Raw genomic sequence first — 22,394 nt, forward strand, 5'->3', positions numbered from 1 at the left:
TTGATGCCATTCCATTAACTCCATTCCAGCCATTATTATGAGCCGTCCTCCCCTCAGCAGCCTCCACTGATTTAGGGATATGTCAACTGCTGGTGATTTTTTTATTTCTTTTTTTACGAGAAAGATTGATATGAGGAGAGGAAGCTTATCATCTTTGTGGCAAGTTCTTGGCTACTACAATCCTGGTCTGTGGTTTTAATTCTATCATACGATTCAAACCCTCCCTCTCTCGCTATCCCTCCCTCCCTCTCTCGCTATCCCTCCCTCTCTCTCGCTATCCCTCTCTCTCTCTCTCTCGCTATCTCTCTCTCTCGCTATCCCTCTCTCTCTCTCTCTCTCTCGCTATCCCTCTCTCTCTCTCTCTCTCTCTCGCTATCCCTCTCTCTCTCTCTCTCTCTCGCTATCCCTCTCTCTCTCTCTCTCTCTCGCTATCCCTCTCTCTCTCTCGCTATCCCTCCCTCTCTCTCGCTATCCCTCCCTCTCTCTCTCTCTCTCTCTCTCGCTATCCCTCCCTCTCTCTCTCTCTCTCTCTCGCTATCCCTCCCTCTCTCTCTCTCGCTATCCCTCCCTCCCTCTCTCTCTCTCTCTCTCTCTCTCGCTATCCCTCTCTCTCCCTCTCTCTCTCCACAGCCGCTGAAGAAGATGGCTGATCGGATCAGGAAGTACCAGATCCTGAACAATGAGATCTTTGCCATCCTTAACAAGTACATGAAGGCTGTGGAGACGGATAGTTCCACCGTGGAGCATGTCCGCTGCTTCCAGCCACCTATACACCAGTCCCTGGCCACAACATGCTGAGAAGAACACACACGCTACATACACACACACATGCTACACACACAAGCCACACATGTCCCACGCACACACACAGTACAAATACACACACACCAACCCAAATCATCACCACACACTCTGCCTTTCTTTGGCCTTGTACTCAGACTCTCAGAGCCTTAGGATTCCAGAGTTCTGTATGACTGTACACCATTTTGGCATCAAATATTCCATACCAATGACATTCCAATTTGCATTCTAAAATGCAGCTGTCTTGGAACTTTTGGTGGCAACATGGCGTCCATTAAAAAGTCTAAATCTCAAACAGAGTTTTCTGAACTCTGAATATGTTTGGCCCAAAACCACAGTCTAGTTTTAGAGTTGTGGGTGTTTTCAGATGTTAGTTTTTCTGTTCTCAACCCATGTGACTCTCACACCCAGCATGCCTTCTCCTCCTTCTCCAGAGATATATGTCACATGGATGGCCTCAGTAACACACAACTGCCAATCCTGAGTGGTTACAGATCTGCAGTACCACTCTGCTTCCCCTCTAGTCACAATTAACAGTCTATCAGATATCTCTGAGAAACCATTTAGTGAGCAACAACAATCAACCTTTATAAAAGATGATAGATATGCTGGAATAATCTCCAAAACCTCAACGCATACAAATAATCAGATTCTGAAATGACCTATAACCTGAGATTATTATTTCGTAGATTACATATGAAAGCAAACCTAATGGCCATTTATTGAATTGCTTATTGAAGTCCACACGGGTGCTAAGTATTATGATGATACTTAATAACACCAATGTCATCAGTGTAATTTCCCCCCATAACATCCATGATATGATCATCGCACAAGTCAACGAATGAATTCATGAATCCCAGAAGCTAACACATGAGTGCCCCAAATGGCACCCTATTCCCTATATAGTGCACTACTTTTGACCAGCGCCTACAGGGCTCTGGTCAAAGGTAATGCACTATTTAGAGAATAGGGTTCCATTTGGATGCAGCACACATCTCCCTGGACTTACCCAAGCATAGTAAACCAGTGTCATAGGAGTAGTTAGCCTCACCTCACCTCTTCTCCCCTCACACAACCCTACTGTTTCATAACAAGGACACTGGACTGCTTTTCTGAGTTGCTTTTATTTATTTTTACCCATATTTTGGGGGGTTTTAGGCTCTGAGTATATTTTTATTCTGTTCCATTGTAAATTTCACTGTTGAACTAAAAAGAGTAGTTTAGAGTGTTGTTATTGTTTTTAATTATTGATAATTAAATTTTTCATCCTTGGTATAACTAGCCTCTACTGATGAGAAACCTCACCTACTGTCTTGTCAGTCTATTGAAACGTTTTTATATTCTGTATGTGCGCTTAATAGTGTTATTGTTTATTATTTTACAAATTATTGACGTCATCTGCGCTAATGTGTTTTATTTGAGTTTTTTCTGTAATAAAACATTAGAAATACTTCTTGATTGTAAAATAAAAAAGAGGCCAGGATGATGTTTACTGTATTAGATTTGTTCAGAGAGTGAATGGGACCAAGCTAACTTCTGTAGAGTTCATTCCCTCCTATAGAAGAAGAAATATAGGAATCAAGTAGTTGCCTTTTTCCAGTTTACGTACGAATTACACACCAGAGATGGAGAAAGGGCCATTTCCTAAATGTATTCACTATTGTTTGACTTTTTTCCCCTTTAGCTTAAGCAGTGTTATCAAAATATTTTGTCCCAGTTTTTTATTCTTATGAAGGAAAATGATCGTTACATCAATGAAGGGGCAACCACATTTTCAGTTTCCCCTTTCTGTTTATTTTTTTGTTATGGTTCCAATGGTCCTTTTTGTATTATTTATTCACACAACTACACCTTTATTGTTCATTGAATGGGTGAATATGTTGATAAGTAAAAGTTATCAATGCATCATTTTCGAACCTTTTAGCATGAAAAGAAAGCGATATATTGTCATTACGGATACATTTGTGACCTTTGGTTTTTGTTCATGATATTGTTGTACAAGTGATCATGTTTTGAAATACAAAAATGAGTTAATAAAGATGTACAACGAATGGTCCGGCAAAGGGAAATTAAATTGTTGTATTTCCATTAAATAAATGTCTAACTGAAATTTATTAAGAATCATGTATGACCGTGTACATTGTAATTTAAAAAAATACTGTAAATACGTTTGAATACAGCCACAGTGAAGGAGGGGCCAGTGGGCGCTGGTGGAAGTCTAATTTCCTCTGCCCTGATTGGTTAAGTATGTGTCGTCTCTTTTCCGATTGGTAATGACGTAAATAGTTTTGAAATTTCAACAGCGGCTCGGTTTGTGTTGTTTTGCATTTGGAGCGCTGCTTTGGCTCATAGTGACTAGCTATAACTTAATCTGCAGCTACCGATTTTCTAGAGAACTATTTCTTCCAAACCTAAGCCATGTCTTTTTCAAGAGCTCCAGTGAAGCGATTTAATGAAAATATCGGTAAATTAAATCATTGATCATGATTTAATTGAGCGAACCTAGCCAACTAACTTAACGTGTTGCTTTAACTATACAGTTAATATAACGTTAGCTCTGATCTAGCTAACGTAGCTGTCCAACAATATTTTGTATAACATTGTTTACTAGCTAGCTAACTTACTGTTGATTTGGTAACTAGCTAGTGCAGGACTGTCTAGGAATGCCTAACCTTACTCAGATTCAAGCAAAGGGCAAAATATCCATGTCGTTTACGTTAGCTACATGCCATTATATGTTAGCTAGCTAATTAGATAACGTTACTTATGTTGATAGCCAGCCCACAGCGTTTACACAGGCAGCCCAATTCTAATATTTTTCTCACTAATATGTATTTTTGACCAATCAGTTTTTTTTACAATAATTTAACAAAATATGGGAATTGGGCTACCTGTGTAAACCCAGGCTAAGTCTTGTTTTCAACATGTTTTGTTCAGGCTGCGCCCCAGCACCCGGTACCTACGAGCTGAAACCAGGAGAGGTGAAGGGACCTGCCTCTTTCCGCCGGTCAGAACGCTTCAAACTGCTCATGGCCAGTGATGGTGAGTTTAACTGTCAAACAACTGAAGTTTTAGTCAAAAAAATACCTTATACTATTGACAATAGATCTATATTTAAACCTCTATGATTAGACTGTCATTCAACCTAGATGTGTTTTTACTTTCTACACCATTCTAATTTCCAAATTCCCCTTCCCTCCCAATTCAGCTCCCAGCATGCTACCACCATCTCCTTTTAAAGATGTGCCCATGTCACCTGTGCGTAGGACCATGTCTGTGGATGGTCTGGTAAGTTGGTGTTCACATAATAATCACATTGTCCCTGGTTGGCACAGCCACATCATCAAGATAACCTTGAAGTACTGGGGTCTATTCATTAGTCGGATTCCGTTGCAAAATGTTTTGCAATGGAAAACCTTTACTGTTTTTTTTATTTCACCTTTATTTAACCAGGTAGGCCAGTTGAGAACAAGTTGTCATTTACAACTGCGACCTGGCCAAGATAAAGCAAAATAGTGCGACACAAACAACAGAGTTACACATGGAATAAACAAACATAGAGTCAATAACACAATAGAAAAGTCTATATACAGTGTGTGCAAATTGGTAAGATTAGGGAGGTAAGGCAATAAATAAGCCACGGTGCCGAAGTAATTACAATTTAGCAATTAAACACTGGAGTGATAGATGTGCAGAAGAATAATGTGCAAGTAGAAATACTGGGGTGCAAAGGAGCAAGAAAAATAATAATAAGGGGATGAGGTAGTTGGATGGGCTATGTACAGGTGCAATGATCTGACAGCTGATGCTTAAATTTAGTGAGGGAGATATGTGTCTCTAGCTTCAGTGATTTTTGCAATTCGTTCCAGTCGTTGGCAGAACTGGAAGGAAAGGCAGCCAAAGGAGGAATTGGCTTTGGGGGTGACCAGTGAAATATAACTGCTGGCGCGTGTGCTACGGGTGGATGCTGCTATGGTGACCAGTGAGCTGAGATAAGGCTGGGCTTTACCTAGTGTCATGACGTTGCCTGTTTAGGTACATAAAGCCCATCCCCCTCTCCCTGCCTCCCCCTTTCCTCCTTCAACCCATGCTGTGGTCACGAGAGATGTCGTAAATTCCTGAGAATCTCCTCATGGCCAAACAGTATTAGAGAGAGGGTAAACTTTCAGGACAAAGGAAGTTTCTTCCACCTCACAGAACTTGAGGTACTAACAGATTTCATGTTCCTGCAAAAGTATAAAAGATCGGTGAAAAGTCCAGCTATTAACCGGTCCGTTCGTCACAATGTGGGAAACTCATGGGAGACTGTGTGGCTACATTACCATACCGCTGTTTGTATAATAACCTCAGATATGAGGTTAACATCTGTTTGTTGTATAAAATGAATGAGTGAGTATGATACTGTTTGTATAATTGTGTAAAATGATTTTGGACTGTTTAATGAAGAAAAATACAAATCCCTTTTGATTTGAACTAAATCCGAGGACCCGCCCCTGAGCCAGTTGGGTCAGACATCCTGGGACAGCCCTTTCTGCTATCCGAATAAAAGCCCAACTCGGAGAAATTATCAACAGACCATGTTTTTTCTCCATAGGAGGAGAACGAAGGTTAAGTACCATTGCTGAATCTTTAACCATACCACGTGGTTAAACTCTTAGATGAATAAGAACAAGTCTTTGATATTGACTACTAGTTTGCAGCTAGGAATTCGGTATCATTGAACGCGAAGAAAGACAACCGCCGAAACATCCATTCTATAACGAATGTCACTCTGAACTATCCACAATAACCAAGACAGAGACAGACGAATCTCCAACAGAAACTAACTTTCCTCCAGCGATCAAGACGACACACTGAGCGTAAATATATATATATATTGATTGCAATTGTTCCCGAATGTGTGAGCGTTCATGTGTAAAGGATTAGCATGTCAATTGTTATAGTTATGAACTCTAGTGACTTCTGAGTCGACCCCCAATTTTCCCTTTGTCTAACAAGCCGCCATGCTGGTTCAGCCCACTAGGGCATATTTCTCCCATCATTTCATGTAACCATTTTAAGTTTGTTTGTTTGTTTATGCATTTCTGTGAATTACTTAGTTAGTAATAAATAAATGATTTAAGACAATTGATGTATGGATGACTCATAGTGAAGACTAGGTTCGTGCAGATAACCAACAATTTACGACGTTTGGAATGAGACTAACGTGAGGTAAAAATAAATAAATCATTAATCAGAAGACTATTGATCAGATATGAAAATATCTGAAAGGTTATATTGGGAAATTATAACTTTGTAATCTGACTACTTTCTCTGGTGCCCCCGAATTCATAGTTAATTAGTTACGTTATTAATCAGTTGATCGCGTAATCCCTAATTACAGGAATCTTTGATATAAACTATAAGTCTTCAATTTAATGATAGCAAAGACACGACACTAGCAAAGACTTATAGATGACCTGGAGCCAGTGGGTTTGGTGACGAATATGAAGCAAGGGCCAGCCAACGAGAGCATACAGATCGCAGTGGTGGGTAGTATATGGGGCTTTGGTGACAAATGGATGTCACTATGATAGACTGCATCCAATTTGCTGAGTAGAGTGTTGGAGGCTATTTTGTAAATGACATCGCCGAAGTCAAGGATCGGTAGGATCCAGGGTATGGTAGGATGTGAATACAGTGGAGGTAAACCTAGTCATTGAGTGATGATGAGAGAGGTTTTGTCTCTAGAGACACTGTTTAAACCAGGTGAGATCACCGCATGTGTGGGAGGGGGAACAAAAGGGTCATATTGAGCAGGGTTGGAGGCTCTACAGTGACATAAGACAATTTACTCGAGGAAGCAAACATAATGAAACAGTGAGGGACCTACCTGAAATTGTACTTGATCAATTCTAGTTTTCCCCACAAAACTATTTTCGTTTGATGTAAACAGTTTGTTGCAAAATGTTTTGCAATGGAATCCGACTAATGAATACACCCTGGTGGTTTAACTTCTCTAGGGTATGTGGGACGGTAGCGTCCCACCTCGTCAACAGCCAGTGAAACTGCAGGGCGCCAAATTCAAAACAACAGAAATCCCATAATTTAAATTCCTCAAACATACAAGTATTTTACACCATTTTAAAGCTACACTTGTAAATCCAGCCAAAGTGTCCGATTTCAAAAAGATTTTACGATGAAAGCACACCAAACGATTATGTTATGTATGAGCCAAGTCACAGAAAAGACAGCCATTTTTCCAGCCAAAGAGAGCAGTAACAAAAAGCAGAAATAGAGAAAATTAATCACTAACCTTTGATGATCTTCATCAGATGACACTCATAGGACTTCATGTTACACAATACATGTATGTTTTGTTCGGTAAAGTTAATATTTATATAAAAAAATCAGAGTTTAGGCGGGACGCTACTGTCTCACTTGGCCAAAAGCCAGAGAAAATGTAGAGCCCCATATTCAAATGAATTACTATAAAATCAAACTTTCATTAAATCACACATGAAAGATACCAAATTAAAGATACACTGGTTGTGAATCCAGCCAACATGTCAGAATTCAAATAGGCTTTTCAGCGAAAGCATACGATGCTATTATCTAAGCTTAGCACCATAGTAAACAAAAGAGAGAAAACATTCCAACCCTGCAGGCACGACACAAAACGCAGAAATAAAAATATAATTCATGCCTTTGATGAGCTTCTGTTGTTGGCACTCCAATATGTCCCATAAACATCACAAATGGTCCTTTTGGTCAATTAATTCCGTCGATATATATCCAAAATGTCCATTTATTTGGCGCATTTGATCCAGAAAAACACAGGTTCCAACTTGCTCAAACGTGACGACAAAATATCTCAAAGGTTACCTGTAAACTTTGCCCCAAAAAATTCTATTTACTTTTGTAATACAACTTTAGGTATTTTTTAACGTTAATAATTGATCAAATTGAAGACGGGATGATCTGTGTTCAATACAGGATTAAAACCAACCGTAGCATGCCTTCTGGTCATGCGCTTCTAATCTAACAGGACACCTAGAGTGACGCGACTTCAAGATGGCCGTATTTCTTCATTACTTAAAGGAATAACCTCAACCAATTTCTCTAGACTGTTGACATCGAGTGGAAGCCGTAGGAACTGCAAGCAGGTCGCTTAGAAATCTGGTTTCAACCTCATTGAAAAGAGAGTGACCTCAAAAAAAAAGAAATCTGAATGGTTTGTCCTCGGGGTTTCGCCTGCTAAATAAGTTCTGTTATACTCACAGACATGATTCAAACAGTTTTATAAACTTCAGAGTGTTTGCTATCCAAATCTACTAATAATATGCATATCTTATCTTCTGTGGATGAGTAGCTGGCAGTTTAATTTGGGTATGCTTTTCATCCAAATGTGAAAATGCTGCCCCCTACCCTAGAGAAGTTAAAGGGATAGTTTCAGATTTTGGGCAATGAAGCCCTTTATCGACTTCCCCAGTCAGAAACTCATGGATACCATTTTTATGTCTGTCCAGTATGTATGAAGGAAGCCAATGCTTCGTGTTAGCACAATGACTGAAAGTCTAGCATGCTAGCTGTTCCCATAGACTTCCAGTCATTGTGCTAATGCTACTTAGCAATAACACTAGTTGGCAGCTTCCTTCAAATTCAATGCAAAGACAAAAAAATGGTATCCATGGGTTCATCTGATGGATAAAAAGCTTAATTGCCAAAATCCTGAACTGTCCCTTGAATCCTAATGCAATGGCTCTCCTTTGCGATTAATTCGTCCGTTCCTCCTTCACCCAGGTTGACGGGTCCATGTCAAAGAAAGACAAGAGTGGCCTATCGATGCAGATGAAACAGCAGAAACTCCTGGAGAAAGAGGTAGTATAGTTATACAGACTGGTTTGAGGAGCAAATATGTCTTGTCTGTCGCAATAGCATGCATACATTGTCAGTGTTACCAGTTGAAAAACAAAAAATTGTGACAAGATTGATCATTGATGTGGCCAAGTTTCAGTTATCACAGCAGCTGTGATCTACCTTAATGCATGCCTTCCATTCTTCAATCTAACACACTAACCACCACCGCTGCTGCACCAGGGAGCGGATCTAACCGTAAAAGCCTTGGTTTCATGCATGTTAACATTAGAAGCCTCCTCCCTAAGTTTCTTTTATTCACTGCTTTAGCACACACTAACCGTCTCCTCCCTCCTGTAGATCCGCTCTCTGGTGCAGCAGCGCGGGGGGCAGGACAGGCGCCTGGTAACCCTGGAGGAGGAGCTGAGGAAGGTGAAGGCCAAGCTGTCTTCTGTGGTCAGGGATAAGACTGGTCTGGCAGCTAACTTCACCACCCTGGAGAGACAGCTGGCTGAGCTCAAGAAGACTAACGAGTTCCTCAAGAACAAGGTAATGTGGTGTTTGATGGTACAATCAAGAGTTGGCATGCTCATCTCAATGGGCTGCTTTTCCACTGATTTGGTCTAATCCTGGAATTAAAAGCTATTTCAATGGAGAATCTCCATTAAGAATTATTTTTAGTCTTGGACTAGGCTTAATCTGTGTCTGGGAAACCGGCCCAATAGTCTTAAAGCAAAGGTCTTTAGCTGCAGGGTTAAAAAGGTGTAAACTGGTTGTTATGGTTATAGGTTATGTGGCATCTGGGTCTAGTTGACAAAACAATACTTCCACCCTGCTATCGGGTACGACCCTAGCTTGTCCAATAACCAATGGGTACGACCCTAGCTTGTCCGATAACCAATGGGTACTACCCTAGCTTGTCCGATAACCAATGGGTACTACCCTAGCTTGTCCGATAACCAATGGGTACTACCCTAGCTTGTCCGATAACCAATGGGTACTACCCTAGCTTGTCCGATAACCAATGGGTACTACCCTAGCTTGTCCGATAACCAATGGGTACTACCCTAGCTTGTCCGATAACCAATGGGTACTACCCTAGCTTGTCCGATAACCAATGGGTACTACCCTAGCTTGTCCGATAACCAATGGGTACTACCCTAGCTTGTCCGATAACCAATGGGTACTACCCTAGCTTGTCCGATAACCAATGGGTACTACCCTAGCTTGTCCGATAACCAATGGGTACTACCCTAGCTTGTCCGATAACCAATGGGTACTACCCTAGCTTGTCCGATAACCAATGGGTACTACCCTAGCTTGTCCGATAACCAATGGGTACTACCCTAGCTTGTCCGATAACCAATGGGTACTACCCTAGCTTGTCCGATAACCAATGGGTACTACCCTAGCTTGTCCGATAACCAATGGGTACTACCCTAGCTTGTCCGATAACCAATGGGTACTACCCTAGCTTGTCCGATAACCAATGGGTACTACCCTAGCTTGTCCGATAACCAATGGGTACTACCCTAGCTTGTCCGATAACCAATGGGTACTACCCTAGCTTGTCCGATAACCAATGGGTACTACCCTAGCTTGTCCGATAACCAATGGGTACTACCCTAGCTTGTCCGATAACCAATGGGTACTACCCTAGCTTGTCCGATAACCAATGGGTACTACCCTAGCTTGTCCGATAACCAATGGGTACTACCCTAGCTTGTCCGATAACCAATGGGTACTACCCTAGCTTGTCCGATAACCAATGGGTACTACCCTAGCTTGTCCGATAACCAATGGGTACATTTTCTGTTTGTACCTTGTTTTGTAAATGTCTGACTGTGTTGTCGTTGTGTTCCTCTAGGTTTCTGCAGACACCACTAAGAAGAGATTCCAGTCTATGTCTATGGAGCTGATGGAGGCAAGAAACAAACTGGATGTCAAGGACAAGGTACGACACCTGGGACACGTCGGTAGTACGCAGCGTTTTCGTATATTCACATTGAAATACGCTATGTAGAATAAGTTACGTCTGCTCTATTCATACGCATTTCTATCTGCAATGTTTGGCTACTGAAACTGTCCCTGTTCTCACACCATTCACTATCCTGTCTGTATAGTGGTGTTTGCCTTGCGTACATCTCGCTCTAAATCAAATTGTGTGCTGATATTGGGTTTTTGTTCAGGAGCTGTGTTTCCTGCATGTGTAGTGTCTCTGAGCAGTGTGGTTGGTTGAGTGACATTTGTGTTGTCAGGAGCTGAGTTTCCTGCAGATCAGTACAGAGGGCCAGGTGAAGTTGCTGGAGACAGACCTGGAGGCAGCCAGAGCGACACTCACCGCCCTGAGGGAGAGGAACGAGGACCTGGGTGAGACCACCTGACCTCACTGATACAGCATCGTTAGCCTGCCTAGTTATTATCAATCAATTAAACGTTATAAACAGCACATTTATTTATAAAATGTTTAGTTCAAAGTGCTGCGCCTCTGAGAAATATAAAAAAATATATATTTTTTGAAATGTAATTTTTCGTTTTCACAGAGGACCTCCACCACGACACCAAAGTCCACAACGAGGAGCTGGAGAATGAGATGGGTACACTGCAAGGTAAGTAGTTTGTCTCTGTGTGTCCATTGTCCCATCCTTTTCTGTATAATTAGGTAGCATCATTCTAACAATGTTCTGTATCCCTGTCTCTCAGCTGTGATCCAGGAGCTGAGAGAGGAGGTCGATGTTCTTCAGGGTTACCTGGACGCAGCCAACGACCACATCCAGGTATAAACATATACTGGTCACCGAGGGAAGAAACATCTATCTAGTGTATCTATCCTATCTACAGTCAGAAGTTTACATACACTTAGGTTGGAGTCACTAAAACTCGTCTTTCAACCACTCCACAAATTTCTTGTTAATGAAGTATAGTTTTGGCAAGTCGGTTAGGACATCTACTTTGTGCATGACACAAGTTATTTTTCCAACAATTGTTTACAGACAGATTATTTCACTTCTAATTCACTATCACTAATTCAGTGGGTCAGAAGTTTACATGCACTAAGTTGACTGTGCCTTTAAACAGCTTGGAAAATTCCAGAAAATTATGTCATGGCTTTAGAAGCTTCTTATATGCTAATTGACATAATTTGAGTCAATTGGAGGTGTACCTGTGGAAGTATTTCAAGTCCTACCTTCAAACTTTGCTTGACATCATGGGAAAATCAAAAGAAATCAGCCAAGACCCCAGGAAAAAAAATTGTAGACCTCCACAAGTCTGGTTCATCCTTGGGAGCAATTTCCAATGCCTGAAGGTACCACGCTCATCTATACAAACTATAGTATGCAAGTATAAACACCATGGGACCACGCAGCCATCATACCGCTCTGGAAGGAGACGCGTTCTGTCTCCTAGAGATGAACGTACTTTGGTGCGAAAAGTGCAAATCAATCCCAGAACAACAGCGAAGGACCTTGTGAAGATGCTGGAGGAAACGGGTACAAAAGTATCTATATCCACAGTAAAACGAGTCCTATATCGACATAACCTGAAATGCCACTCGGCAAGGAAGAAGCCACTGCTCCAAAATCGCCATAAAAAAGCCAGACTACAGTTTGCAACTGCACATGGGGACAAAGATCATACTTTTTGGAGAAATGTCCTCTGGTCTGATGAAACAAAAATAGAACTGTTTGGCCATAATGACCGTCGTTGTGTTTGGAGTAAAAAGGTGGAGGCTTGCAAGCCGAAGAACACCATCCCAACCACATCATGTTGTGGGGGTACTTTGCTGCAGGAGGGACTGGTGCACATCACAAAATAGATGGCATCATGAGGTAGGAAAAATATGTGGATGTATTGAAGCACCATCTCAAAACATCAGTCAGGAAGTTAAAGCTTGGTCGCAAATAGGTTTTCCTAGTGGACAATGACCCCAAGCATACTTCCAAAGTTGTGGCAAAATGGCTTAAGGACAACAGTCAAGGTGTTGGAGTGGCCATCACAAAGTCCTGACCTCAATCCCATAGAAAATTTGTGGGCAGAACTGAAAAGGCGTGTGCGAGCAGGGAGGCCTACAAACCTGACTCGGTTACACCAGCTCTGTCAGGAGGAATGGGCCAAAATGCATCCAACTTATTGTGGGAAGCTTGTGGAAGGCTACCTGAAACGTTTGACCCAAGTTAAACAACTTAGTCATTGCTGCCAAATACTAATTGAGTGTATTGAATCTGCGGACCCACTGGGAATGTGATGAAATAAAAGCTGAAAAATCATTCTCTACTATTATTCTGACATTTCACATTCTTAAAATAGTGGTGAATATAACTGACCTAAGAAAGGGAATTTTTACTAGGATTAAATGTCAGAAATTGTGAAAGCCAAATACATTTAAACTCAGTTAAGGGGAATGTAAACTTCCGCCTTCAACTGTATCTATCCTAACACCATACTGTTTACTGAAGGAGAAATGTGTATGGAGAAACTACTTGAATAGTCCATGATCGTGCTTACATCGGGGTGTGGAAATTATAATTTAGATGTTATAAACTGTTATAACATGCTGTTATGTCTCCTTAGGACCTGCATATGAAGCTTCGTAAGAAGACAGAGATGGAGAACAGCATGTCTGAGTCTCAGCACGAGAAACTGGGGTGAGCAAATGCACATCTCTTCCCTGAACAACTGCTTTCAGAATAATATAAATTAATGGCTTTATTTGTGAAGAATGCTGTCCTCTCGATCTCTTCTTATGTCTCTCTGCGTTGAAATTGATGACATCAGTTTCCTAATTGTCTTGGTTGACATGCAAAACAAAAACATTTGATCTCATGCCATGTCCTTTTCTCTCAGTCATCTTGAGCAGAAACAGGAGCTGTGCACCGCGGAGCTCTGGAACTCTCAGAACATTCTCCGTCAGAAGGAGGAGGAGTCAGAGAAAGGTCAACAGGACCTGCAGGCTTCCCGGGATGCTTTGAAGGAGACCGAGAAGCTTCTGGAGCGGCGAGAGGCGGAGCTGACGTCCTCCCAGAAGGTATTGGGAGAGATGGAAACACAGATGCAGCGGGCCAACCAGGAAGTATCTGACTCCCAGAGGGCAGTGCGGCAACAGGATGCGGAGGTAGTGCATCTGAGGGAGGTGCTGAGGAGGACAGTGGAGGAGCTGGATGAGAGAGTAGCTCACCTGGGAGAGAAGTGCAAAATCCTGGAGGAGGAGAGAAGTAAACAAATACATACAGCATTACTCCCTAATTATAATACTGAGATACCCTAAACTAATGGGTCTAATGGGAACTTATCTTAAGCAGATTTATCAGCAATTGTCAGGAATCAGGAAGAGTCAGGGTTTTGGAGAAATGTCTCCAGGTTGCTGTTATCAGTGTGGGCTCTATACCAAGTGTCTGTGTGTATCTGTCTTTAGGTAGGGGCCAGGGGAGAGTGGAGGAGCTGACTGCAGAGCTGAGCCTCCTGCAGGAGAACTGGAGGAGTGAGAAGGAGGTGCAGGAGCAGCTGGCGCAGACACACACCTCCCTGGCTGAGGAGCTGAAGAAGGAAAAGGTTAATGGTGTTGGGGGTGACTTGGCTCCAATATGGCCCCCATTAAAATCCTACATCTGACTACAGAGTAGAATACTCACCTCCACTACTTACTGGTTCTGTGTCTCTCTTTCTCCCCAGGAGCGTACAGCCTCCCTGGCCTCGGGGCTGGAGAGAGTTAGGGAGGAGACCGAGGACGAGAGGAAACAGTTGGAGGATGAGTTGGAGGAGGCTCTAGTGGAGCTGTCGGTTCTGGAGTTGCAGGAAGAGAGGAGGGAAGAGGAGGAGAAGAGGAGAGACGAGGCCTTACAGAGTTTTCAGCAGGAGAAGACTGAGATGGAGAGGGAACTGACTGAGACCAGAGCACTGCTTGAAAGGTGAGGAGTGGGGGGGGGTTGGAAGTGGGGGGAGTAGAACTAAGGAGTAGAACTAAACAGAGAATGAATGAATGAAACGGGCTCTGTCGGCTTTGAAATAGTGTTTAATTTTTAAAAAAGTATCTTGACTGGAGTTGTGGAGTTTCGCTGCAGTCAGACTGGACTCAATCATTGATCTTGTATCCCAAATAGTTACTCATTATGCAGGGCTTTTTTTAGCCATCAAATAAAATGCATTATTATCATTATTATTGCTACCATAGAGAATCAGACATAAATGTAGGCTTCACTCTGCCTATTGGCTTCTTTGCATATTCAAGTCTGTCTCAAAAATACAGCAGTGCCCCTTTAAGGCTCTCCTGGAGGATGGTTAGCCACACCCTTCATAGCCTATAAAATACTGCAACATTACAATTACAACCAAATACTTTGTCTTCATAAAATAATTACCTCATTCAATTAATCAGGGGTCAAATTGCTATGTTAGGCTGCTTCTAAGCAAGATAACTAATTAAGACATGCTTATCTATAACCTTGTAAGGCTAAAATATTCTCTGGGAATGATTATCACTGACTGATGAAAACATTGGAATAAAGCAGGCTAATGCAGTTGAAGGCATGTCACATTTGTTGCTTACTGAAACTCCCAAAGTCACCCAACTGTTACTAAATGAAAGCAATAGCCGCGTGTGGAATAGAGGGTCCTTTCAGCACTGTATTGATTGAGACAGCGTCATCGCTCTGCTATGGGACGAGCGTTGGGCCACGGGGAGCGTTGGGCCACGGGTACCCGTCTTGACTAAATCAATCAATGTCAGATTTTGGTTGTCATTGAATCTCCGTTTTGGATATTTGCTTACAATTGGGTTGAGAAAATGTTCGCTGAGGTGAATGCTCATTATCATCTTTAGTCTAGTTTGCTCATCTCAACGAGTTTTCCTCTTCACTAGTGTAGTAGCCTGCTCCCAACCAAACACCCATGACTTGTGTGATAGATTCATCAATCAATGGGATTTTGTTTCACTGAATCTCTGTAATTCTCTGGCTGGGCTAATAAGTGGAGGGGGTACAGCTCTTCTGTTTGTTGGTTCATCTATCACTGATCAGAAACCTTTAACACCCTACGCCTGCTCCCTAATAGGCTTAGAATTTATGCCTGGGCGCAGGACACATGGCCACTGAACTGGAGAGGTACAGAGTTGACCCTGCCCTGTTGTCCAGTACAAATGTGCTTAAAGGGACCGTTTGTCTTTCACTCTCCTTTCACAAGGAAAGAAGTTTCACTTTTGTTTCACTAAAGTTATCTTTTGACAGATGGAAAAAATGCAGTTTCAGATGTTAAGTGAACTGTCCCTTTAACTTTGGGGTAAAGTATTAGCAGTCATGGCTCTGTAAAGGCAATTTGTATGGTCAATCCAGAATCTGCAGTTTCAGTACAGCATTTACGGACCGTTCAGGACAGTCATACTTGTGCATCGTGGAGCTGAGCTGTTGTGAATGAAGTTGTCAAGGAAGTGCGTTTGTTTATACAGGATATACCGCCCCCACCTACCGTCAACCAATCATGCGGCGCTATACAGAGCCCTCAGCATTGTTACAACATTTGGGAGGAGCACGGTATCGCCGTACGGAGCTTGATTTGGCCTCCTGAGCCTCCACAATTGTCACACCCTCCGTACAGAGCCTCCGCACTCCGGATCGAGCATAAATGGGCTTTAAGACATAAAAATGTGTCTTTTGTTCCACCAGCACCAGACAGGCCCTGAAGGGAGCAGAGGAGAGGAGTAGAGCGCTGGAGGAGGAGGTGGAGAGGGTGACTAAGCTGATGGAGAGAGTGAATCAACAGGAGGAGGTGGAAAAGCTGAGGGAGGAGATGGAGGAGGAACAGGAGAAACATCAAGCTAACCAGCAGGTTCAGGAGAAAGCCAGAAATGAGTATGCAAGGTGAGCTCATCATAAGGCTTCTCATTATCTGGTGATTGAATGTGCATGTTGATGGGATTTTGACTGACTCTCCCCCCTCTGACTCTTTCGCCCTCCATTCTCTCTTCCCCCCGTCCATTCTCTCTCTCCCCCCTCTCCATTCTCTCTCTCCCCCCATCTCTAGAATTCTGTTTGAGGTACAGACACAGTTAGCTCAGAGAGATGATGAAATGAAGAAGGCTGAGGAGGTGTTGCAGAGACAGCTGCAGGAGGAGAGGATGGAGAAAGAGGAGGTGCAAAGGCTACTCCAGCAAGCTAGAGAGGAGAACGAGGAGCTTCAAAGGCTATTTAAGCAAACTAAAGAGGGGGTGCAGAGGCTACTGGAGCAGGAGAAAGGAGAGGGGGATGTGCAGAGGAGAGACGTGAAGCATGGGATGTCAGAGGAGGTGGGGGGACGAGAGAGACTGGTGGAGGGGGTAGAGGAGGAGAAGCTAACTCTTCAGTGCTTGGTAGGGGAGGTGAAGGAGAAACTGAGCCTTCAAAAACAGTCGGAGAAGATGGAGGACCAGGTAAAGAAATATCTGCCATCTCTAGAGAACCACATGAAGGAGGTAGAGAAAGAGAGGGATGATCTGAAAACAGTAGTGGTGTTTGAAATTGACAAACAGGGCCTTCAGAACCAGGTAGAACTGATGGAAGAGAAGGTTTCTCTCCAGAGCCAGGTGGATGTGGTGGTCCAGGAGGTTTCTCTCCAGAGCCAGGTGGATGTGGTGGTCCAGGAGGTTTCTCTCCAGAGCCAGGTGGATGTGGTGGTCCAGGAGGTTTCTCTCCAGAGCCAGGTGGATGTGGTGGTCCAGGAGAAAGTGACTCTCTATTGGGAGATGGAGGAACAGAGAAGAGACTTCCAGAGAATGCTGCTGGAGACTCAAGACAAGAGGTGAGGAGGACCACTGACTGACTGACTGACTGGGCTATGAAGTGCAGGGCCTGTATTCATGAACTGTCTTAAGGTTGTTTCCCTAGTTTTCCCTTTTAGACGAATTAATAAATACAATTGCATGGACAGGCGGGGAACTGATCCTGGATCAGCACCCTACTGAGACTATGAATATAGACCCAGATCATCAAGTAGAAGACAGTGGTAATTTAAGCCAATAGGATAGACTCTAAATACACTGTCCTTTCCTCTCTCAGTGATGCAGAGACGGAACACTGGAGGAGACAGTACGAGGAGCTCTACGCCAAGGTCAAGCCCTTCCAGGTCAGTCCACTGCTGCGTTGTGGGAAACGTATTCATCTGACTGTTTTGTTTACCTATGTATTGTCAATGTTCCATTATATTCCCCCGTAGAAGTAGTATGAGTAGAAGGGGTCATTGACTTAAACACGGGCCCAATTCACTGTTTTTTAAATTCTATGTTCCCCCATCTCTGCTTCCGGGTTGGTTTGGCCCTGCAGGAGCAGCTGAATGGGTTTGCTGCGGAGCGGGACTCGCTACTGAACGAGAACGGGGCGAACCAGGAGGAGCTAACACGGCTAGCGGACGCCTACGCTCGTCTGCTGGGCCACCAGAACCAGAAACAGAAGATCAGACATGTGGTGAAGCTCAAAGATGAGAACATTTCCCTCAAACAGGTCAGTTTGCTGATTTAAATATAAGCATAGGCTATATTGTTTAAAGTAAAGAAAATATGATTATAGCAACAAATACACTTTAGTTGCCACCAAATTGTGGAGTAGGAGTTTCACCATTATTGTTTTCATATCCACTTCTTTTAAATCCACGAAGGGACTGGGTGTTGATAAAAGCTTTTTGGGTGTACTACAGTCAGACATGATTGTAAAGTTAGTGTGTGTAGGAGCTGTCTAAGCTGCGTGCCCAGGTGTCCCGCCAGAAGAAGGGAGGCCAGCCCCAACGCAGGGTTGACCCCAGCAAAGCCTTCAACAACCAGGACAGCAAGGAGAACCAGCAGCCTGTTGACACACCAGCATTTCCTTTAGCGGGTAATTGACAGCCTTAGGCCAATTAAAAAAAATATATATATTTAAATGTTTTTAAAGACCTGACAACCGGCACACAAACATTGTTGGATGCATTGTTCGGCAGAAAATATCCAATCACGTCGGCTGCATGGTGATTGGTTCAAGTTGTCTTTCAATGGCATCACCTCTACTCTGCCTTTGCCTTGAGTTCGTCCTCTCATAGCGGACTTGCAACAACAACTTGGCCCGACCTGTGACACACAGCTGGTTTTTTGCGCAGGGGAGAAGTCTTCATGTATTTTATGAATGCTTTTTCTAGTTGAACCTCCCAAGAACTGACAGAAATGTCCACTAATGCCTATTTAACATTGTAAATCAGGCTAGCTACAGATGTAGGGTCTAAATTTGAGTCAGGTTGCTATAAAAAATAAAATAAAATAATCCTGCAGCAACAAGAAATGTGAGTTATGTGGATTATAATTATTGGACATTCTTTTAGGGGTTGATCCATTTTTCGGGAGGGAAAATCAAGTCTGAATTTTCAAAGTGGAAATTGCAAACTTCAGAAGCCATTTTTAAATCTAAAGTATACTACCACCAGCTGCCAAGCCCCCCCCCCCCCCCCCACCTCATCGGAGGACAAATTATTCTATATATTTTTTAACATTATTTGTGAGAATTTTGTGCAACTTCCTGCATGGTTTACAGTGAACTCTGAGGCTGTACCCTTACAGTTTTAGACAGTAGCCAATAGGTTATTGGACCATTATGTAGGCCTTCCAACAAAACCAATGGAGCAAATCCCATAACATTTTCACGTTGAAATAGCTTTTGATTTCTATGATATACCCTACATGTGGTGGTCAATGCAGGCCTACATTGCATGAGACTTACATTATGAAGGGCTTGACATTAATACATTATTTTGTACTTGGTCTGTAATACCGTGGGCCAAATAGGTGACTGTAAATTGTTTTGTGTTGTATGATGCAAGAAACCACTTTACAAAATATAATGAATTATTATTACTATACAGAGCATTAGACAACGTAGACTAGCCCTCTGCATATGGGCTTATTTGCATAGTCAAGCCTGTCTCAAAATACAACACTGCCCCTTTTTATTAAGACATAAGCTTTTTATCTGACTGGCTTTTCAAAGACGGCTTGAAATGTAGCCTCCACGGTTTGTGGAAGCAGTAACTCCCCATTGCTGACATACTTATCTATAACTGCTAGTAACTTGCTAACTAGCAAAGAAAATCAACTGATGTGCACATGTACGGCTCTGATCTGAAAAGTTAATTCGCTCACAGGTGATTTTAAGACCGCTCGTGTGCTACCCCCAGATTAAATCTTGTAGGGTTAGATTTGTTTTGGTTTGTTGCATTGAAAAGGGGCTGATTTATATAATTTTGATTCGATCACAGAGTAAACTATATATAGTGAACTAGTGGGGCGAACTCAGTGAAGTTCAACCTCTCTGGCATCTTTTGACTGGCTGTCCTGGAGGAGGAGCGCAGCCACACATGTGCACAGCGTAGAGGGAACATTGCTTATTATGTATGGATACTGTAGATAAATAGCCTATTTGGATAAAACTCTGTAGGATATTTGATCGTCAGAAATTTTCCCCGAATAAAAATGCTGCAACTAACCCTAATCCTGTCTCTTTCAGGAAACCGCTGTTGAAAGTTACACAGACCGACAATGGCCAGACACTAGTAGAAGGCACCAACTGCCCTGCGTGAACAGGACAAATAATTTTGAGTCATGAGGGTGTTGGTGTTTGCAATCCTGTATATGTTTAGGGGAAACAAATGCCTTTATTTGACCATCCTATAGAGCCATCAGAACCAACGTGTGAATGCTATCTGTTTCAGCATAAAGCACGCCCCTGTCGTCTTTCTTTTGCTACATAAGCATTCATATTAAGCACTAAATAAATGTTTGTTCAACATAACAGTTTTGTATAATGCAAATACACAGTGCATTTGGAAAGTCAGACCTCTTGACTTTTTCATGTTACCTCCTTATCCTAAAATGGACTCAATTGTTTCGTTTTTTTTTTCAATCTACACACAATACCCACAATGACAAAGCAAAAACAGCTTTAAAAAAATAAAAACTCACATTTTACATAAGTATTCAGACCCTTTACTCAGTACTTTGTTGAATCACTTTGGGCAGCGATTACAGCCTCAAGTCTTCTTTGGTATGAGGCTACATGCTTGGCACACCTGTATTTGGGGAGTTTATCCCATTCTCTGCAGATCCTCTCAAGCTCTGTCAGGTGGAGGGTCGGTGCCCAGCTATTTTCATGTCTCTCCAGAGATGTTCGATCGGGTTCAAGTCCGGGCTCTGGCTGGGTCACTCAGAGACTTGTCCCGAAGCCACTCCTGCGTTGTCTTGGCTGTGTGCTTAGGGTCGTTATCCCGTTGGAAGGTGAACCTTCGCCCCAGTCAGGTCCTGAGCGCTCTGGACCTTTCATAAAGGATCTCTCTGTACTTTGCTCCGTTCATCTTTCCCTCGATCCTGACTAGTTTCCCAGCCCCTGCTGCTGAAAAACATCCCCACAGCATGACGCTGCCAACACCGTGATTCACCGGGGGGATGGTGCCAGGTTTCCTCCAGACGTGATGCTTGGCATTCAGGCCAAAGAGTTCGATCTTGGTTTCAACAGACCAGGTGCCTTTTGGCAAACTCCAAGCGGGTTGTCATGTGCCTTTTACTGAGGAGTGGCTTCCGTCTGTCCACTCTACTTTAAAGGCCTGATTGGTGGAGTGCTGCAGAGATGGTTGTCCTTCTGGAAGGTTCTCCCATCTTCACAGAGGAACGCTGGAGCTCTGTTAGAGTGACCATCGGGTTCTTGGTCACCTCACTGACCAAGGCCCTTCTCCCACGATTGCTCAGAGTCTTGGTGGTTCCGAACTTCTTCCATTTAAGAATGATGGAGGCCACTGTGTTCCTGGGGACCTTCAATGCTGCAGAAATGTGTTGGTACCCTCCTCCAGATCTGTGCCTCGACACAATCCTGTCTCGGAGCTCTACGGACAATTCCTTCGACCTCCTGTCTTGGTTTTTGCTCTGACATGCAGTCAACTGTGGGACCTTGTTTAGACAGGTGTGTGTGTGCCTTTCCAGATCATGTCCAATCAATAGAATTTACCACAGGTGGACTCTAATCAAGTTGTAGCAATATCTCATGGATGATCAATGGAAACAGGATGCACCAGAGCTCAATTTAGAGTCTCATAGCAAAGGGTCTAAATACATATGTAAGTAAGGTATTTCAGTTTTATCTTGAATAAATTAGCCAAACATGTTTTGCCTGTTTTCTTTTTGTCATTATGGTATATTGTGTGTAGATTGAGGAAAAACGTTTTATTTAATCCATGTTAGAGTAAGGCTGTCACGTAACAATGTGGAAAAAGTGACGGGCTGAATACTTTCTGAAGGCACTGTAGATGTTTCAGCTAGAATCATTTTAGCATGACTTATTTTGTGTGTAATCAACATTTTTGGTAGTTTTCTTTCCAGAGGAGGAAACTTCTCTCTTTTTGACTTTGTAAAAAAATATATATATATATAATTGTATTCTTCCAAAATACCGACTCTTTTCTAAATAAAGCTCAATGTTTGCCCTTCTCCTTCACTCTGAGAGAAGCGGGAGGATTGTTTTCAATGAATTGATGTTCCCGAGTGTGTTGTATTCGATAAGGGATCCCAGTGGGATCATCCCACACAGCCTGATGAAATGACCTTGTTCTACCTCGCCGGCCAGGGACCTGTTTATGGTTATTTATGGATTTTTCACATTTTTTAAACAAAGAAATTAAACGTCCCAGGCTTCTAGACTCCTCTACTAGTTTGATTTGACACTACTGTGAATCAGTGTACATACTAGTAAGAGCATATACACTTGTGTTTAAACATTAGGAAC

At 42.7% G+C, this 22,394-nt stretch overlaps 2 protein-coding genes across 3 annotated transcripts in view; both read left to right on the forward strand.

The window, feature by feature from the left end:
- LOC129858399 (cytoplasmic FMR1-interacting protein 2) overlaps window positions 1-2,867 on the forward strand; it is a 47,534-nt gene extending 44,667 nt beyond the window's left edge. Inside the window, exon 30 of the mRNA XM_055927587.1 lies at window positions 631-2,867. Within this exon, the coding sequence (XP_055783562.1) occupies window positions 631-798 (168 nt within the window). The 3' untranslated portion in view covers window positions 799-2,867. The remainder of the gene's footprint in view (window positions 1-630) is intronic.
- Window positions 2,868-3,011: 144 nt separating this feature from the next.
- On the forward strand, window positions 3,012-22,140 carry LOC129858400 (hyaluronan mediated motility receptor-like). 2 transcript variants are annotated; one of them, XM_055927589.1, is made up of 19 exons: window positions 3,012-3,268; window positions 3,742-3,846; window positions 4,013-4,092; window positions 8,587-8,664; window positions 9,001-9,189; window positions 10,508-10,594; window positions 10,899-11,010; window positions 11,184-11,249; window positions 11,344-11,417; window positions 13,213-13,286; window positions 13,486-13,853; window positions 14,054-14,190; window positions 14,311-14,546; window positions 16,296-16,490; window positions 16,654-17,406; window positions 17,664-17,730; window positions 17,928-18,104; window positions 18,329-18,473; window positions 20,130-20,240. In XM_055927589.1, the coding sequence occupies exons 1-19, from the start codon at window positions 3,223-3,225 to the stop codon at window positions 20,141-20,143; spliced, it is 3,003 nt and encodes a 1,000-aa protein (XP_055783564.1). In that variant the 5' UTR covers window positions 3,012-3,222; the 3' UTR covers window positions 20,144-20,240. The 2 variants fall into 2 exon arrangements, with proteins under 2 accessions (XP_055783564.1, XP_055783565.1); XM_055927590.1 differs by lacking the exon at window positions 18,329-18,473 and having other exon boundaries at window positions 20,130-22,140.
- The last annotated feature ends 254 nt before the right edge of the window (window positions 22,141-22,394 follow it).

The sequence above is a fragment of the Salvelinus fontinalis genome, chromosome 6, assembly GCF_029448725.1.
Source record: "Salvelinus fontinalis isolate EN_2023a chromosome 6, ASM2944872v1, whole genome shotgun sequence".
Taxonomy (NCBI): domain Eukaryota; kingdom Metazoa; phylum Chordata; class Actinopteri; order Salmoniformes; family Salmonidae; genus Salvelinus; species Salvelinus fontinalis.

What these genes read in the sequence shown, in the direction of transcription:
- LOC129858400 (XM_055927589.1), top strand. Translation starts at nt 3,223, where the DNA reads ATGTCTTTTTCAAGAGCTCCAGTGAAGCGATTTAATGAAAATATCG. An exon ending in ACGAGTTCCTCAAGAACAAG is followed by an intron (nt 9,190 to 10,507) that starts GTAATGTGGTGT and finishes GTGTTCCTCTAG; the next exon opens with GTTTCTGCAGACACCACTAA. An exon ending in AATCCTGGAGGAGGAGAGAA is followed by an intron (nt 13,854 to 14,053) that starts GTAAACAAATAC and finishes ATCTGTCTTTAG; the next exon opens with GTAGGGGCCAGGGGAGAGTG.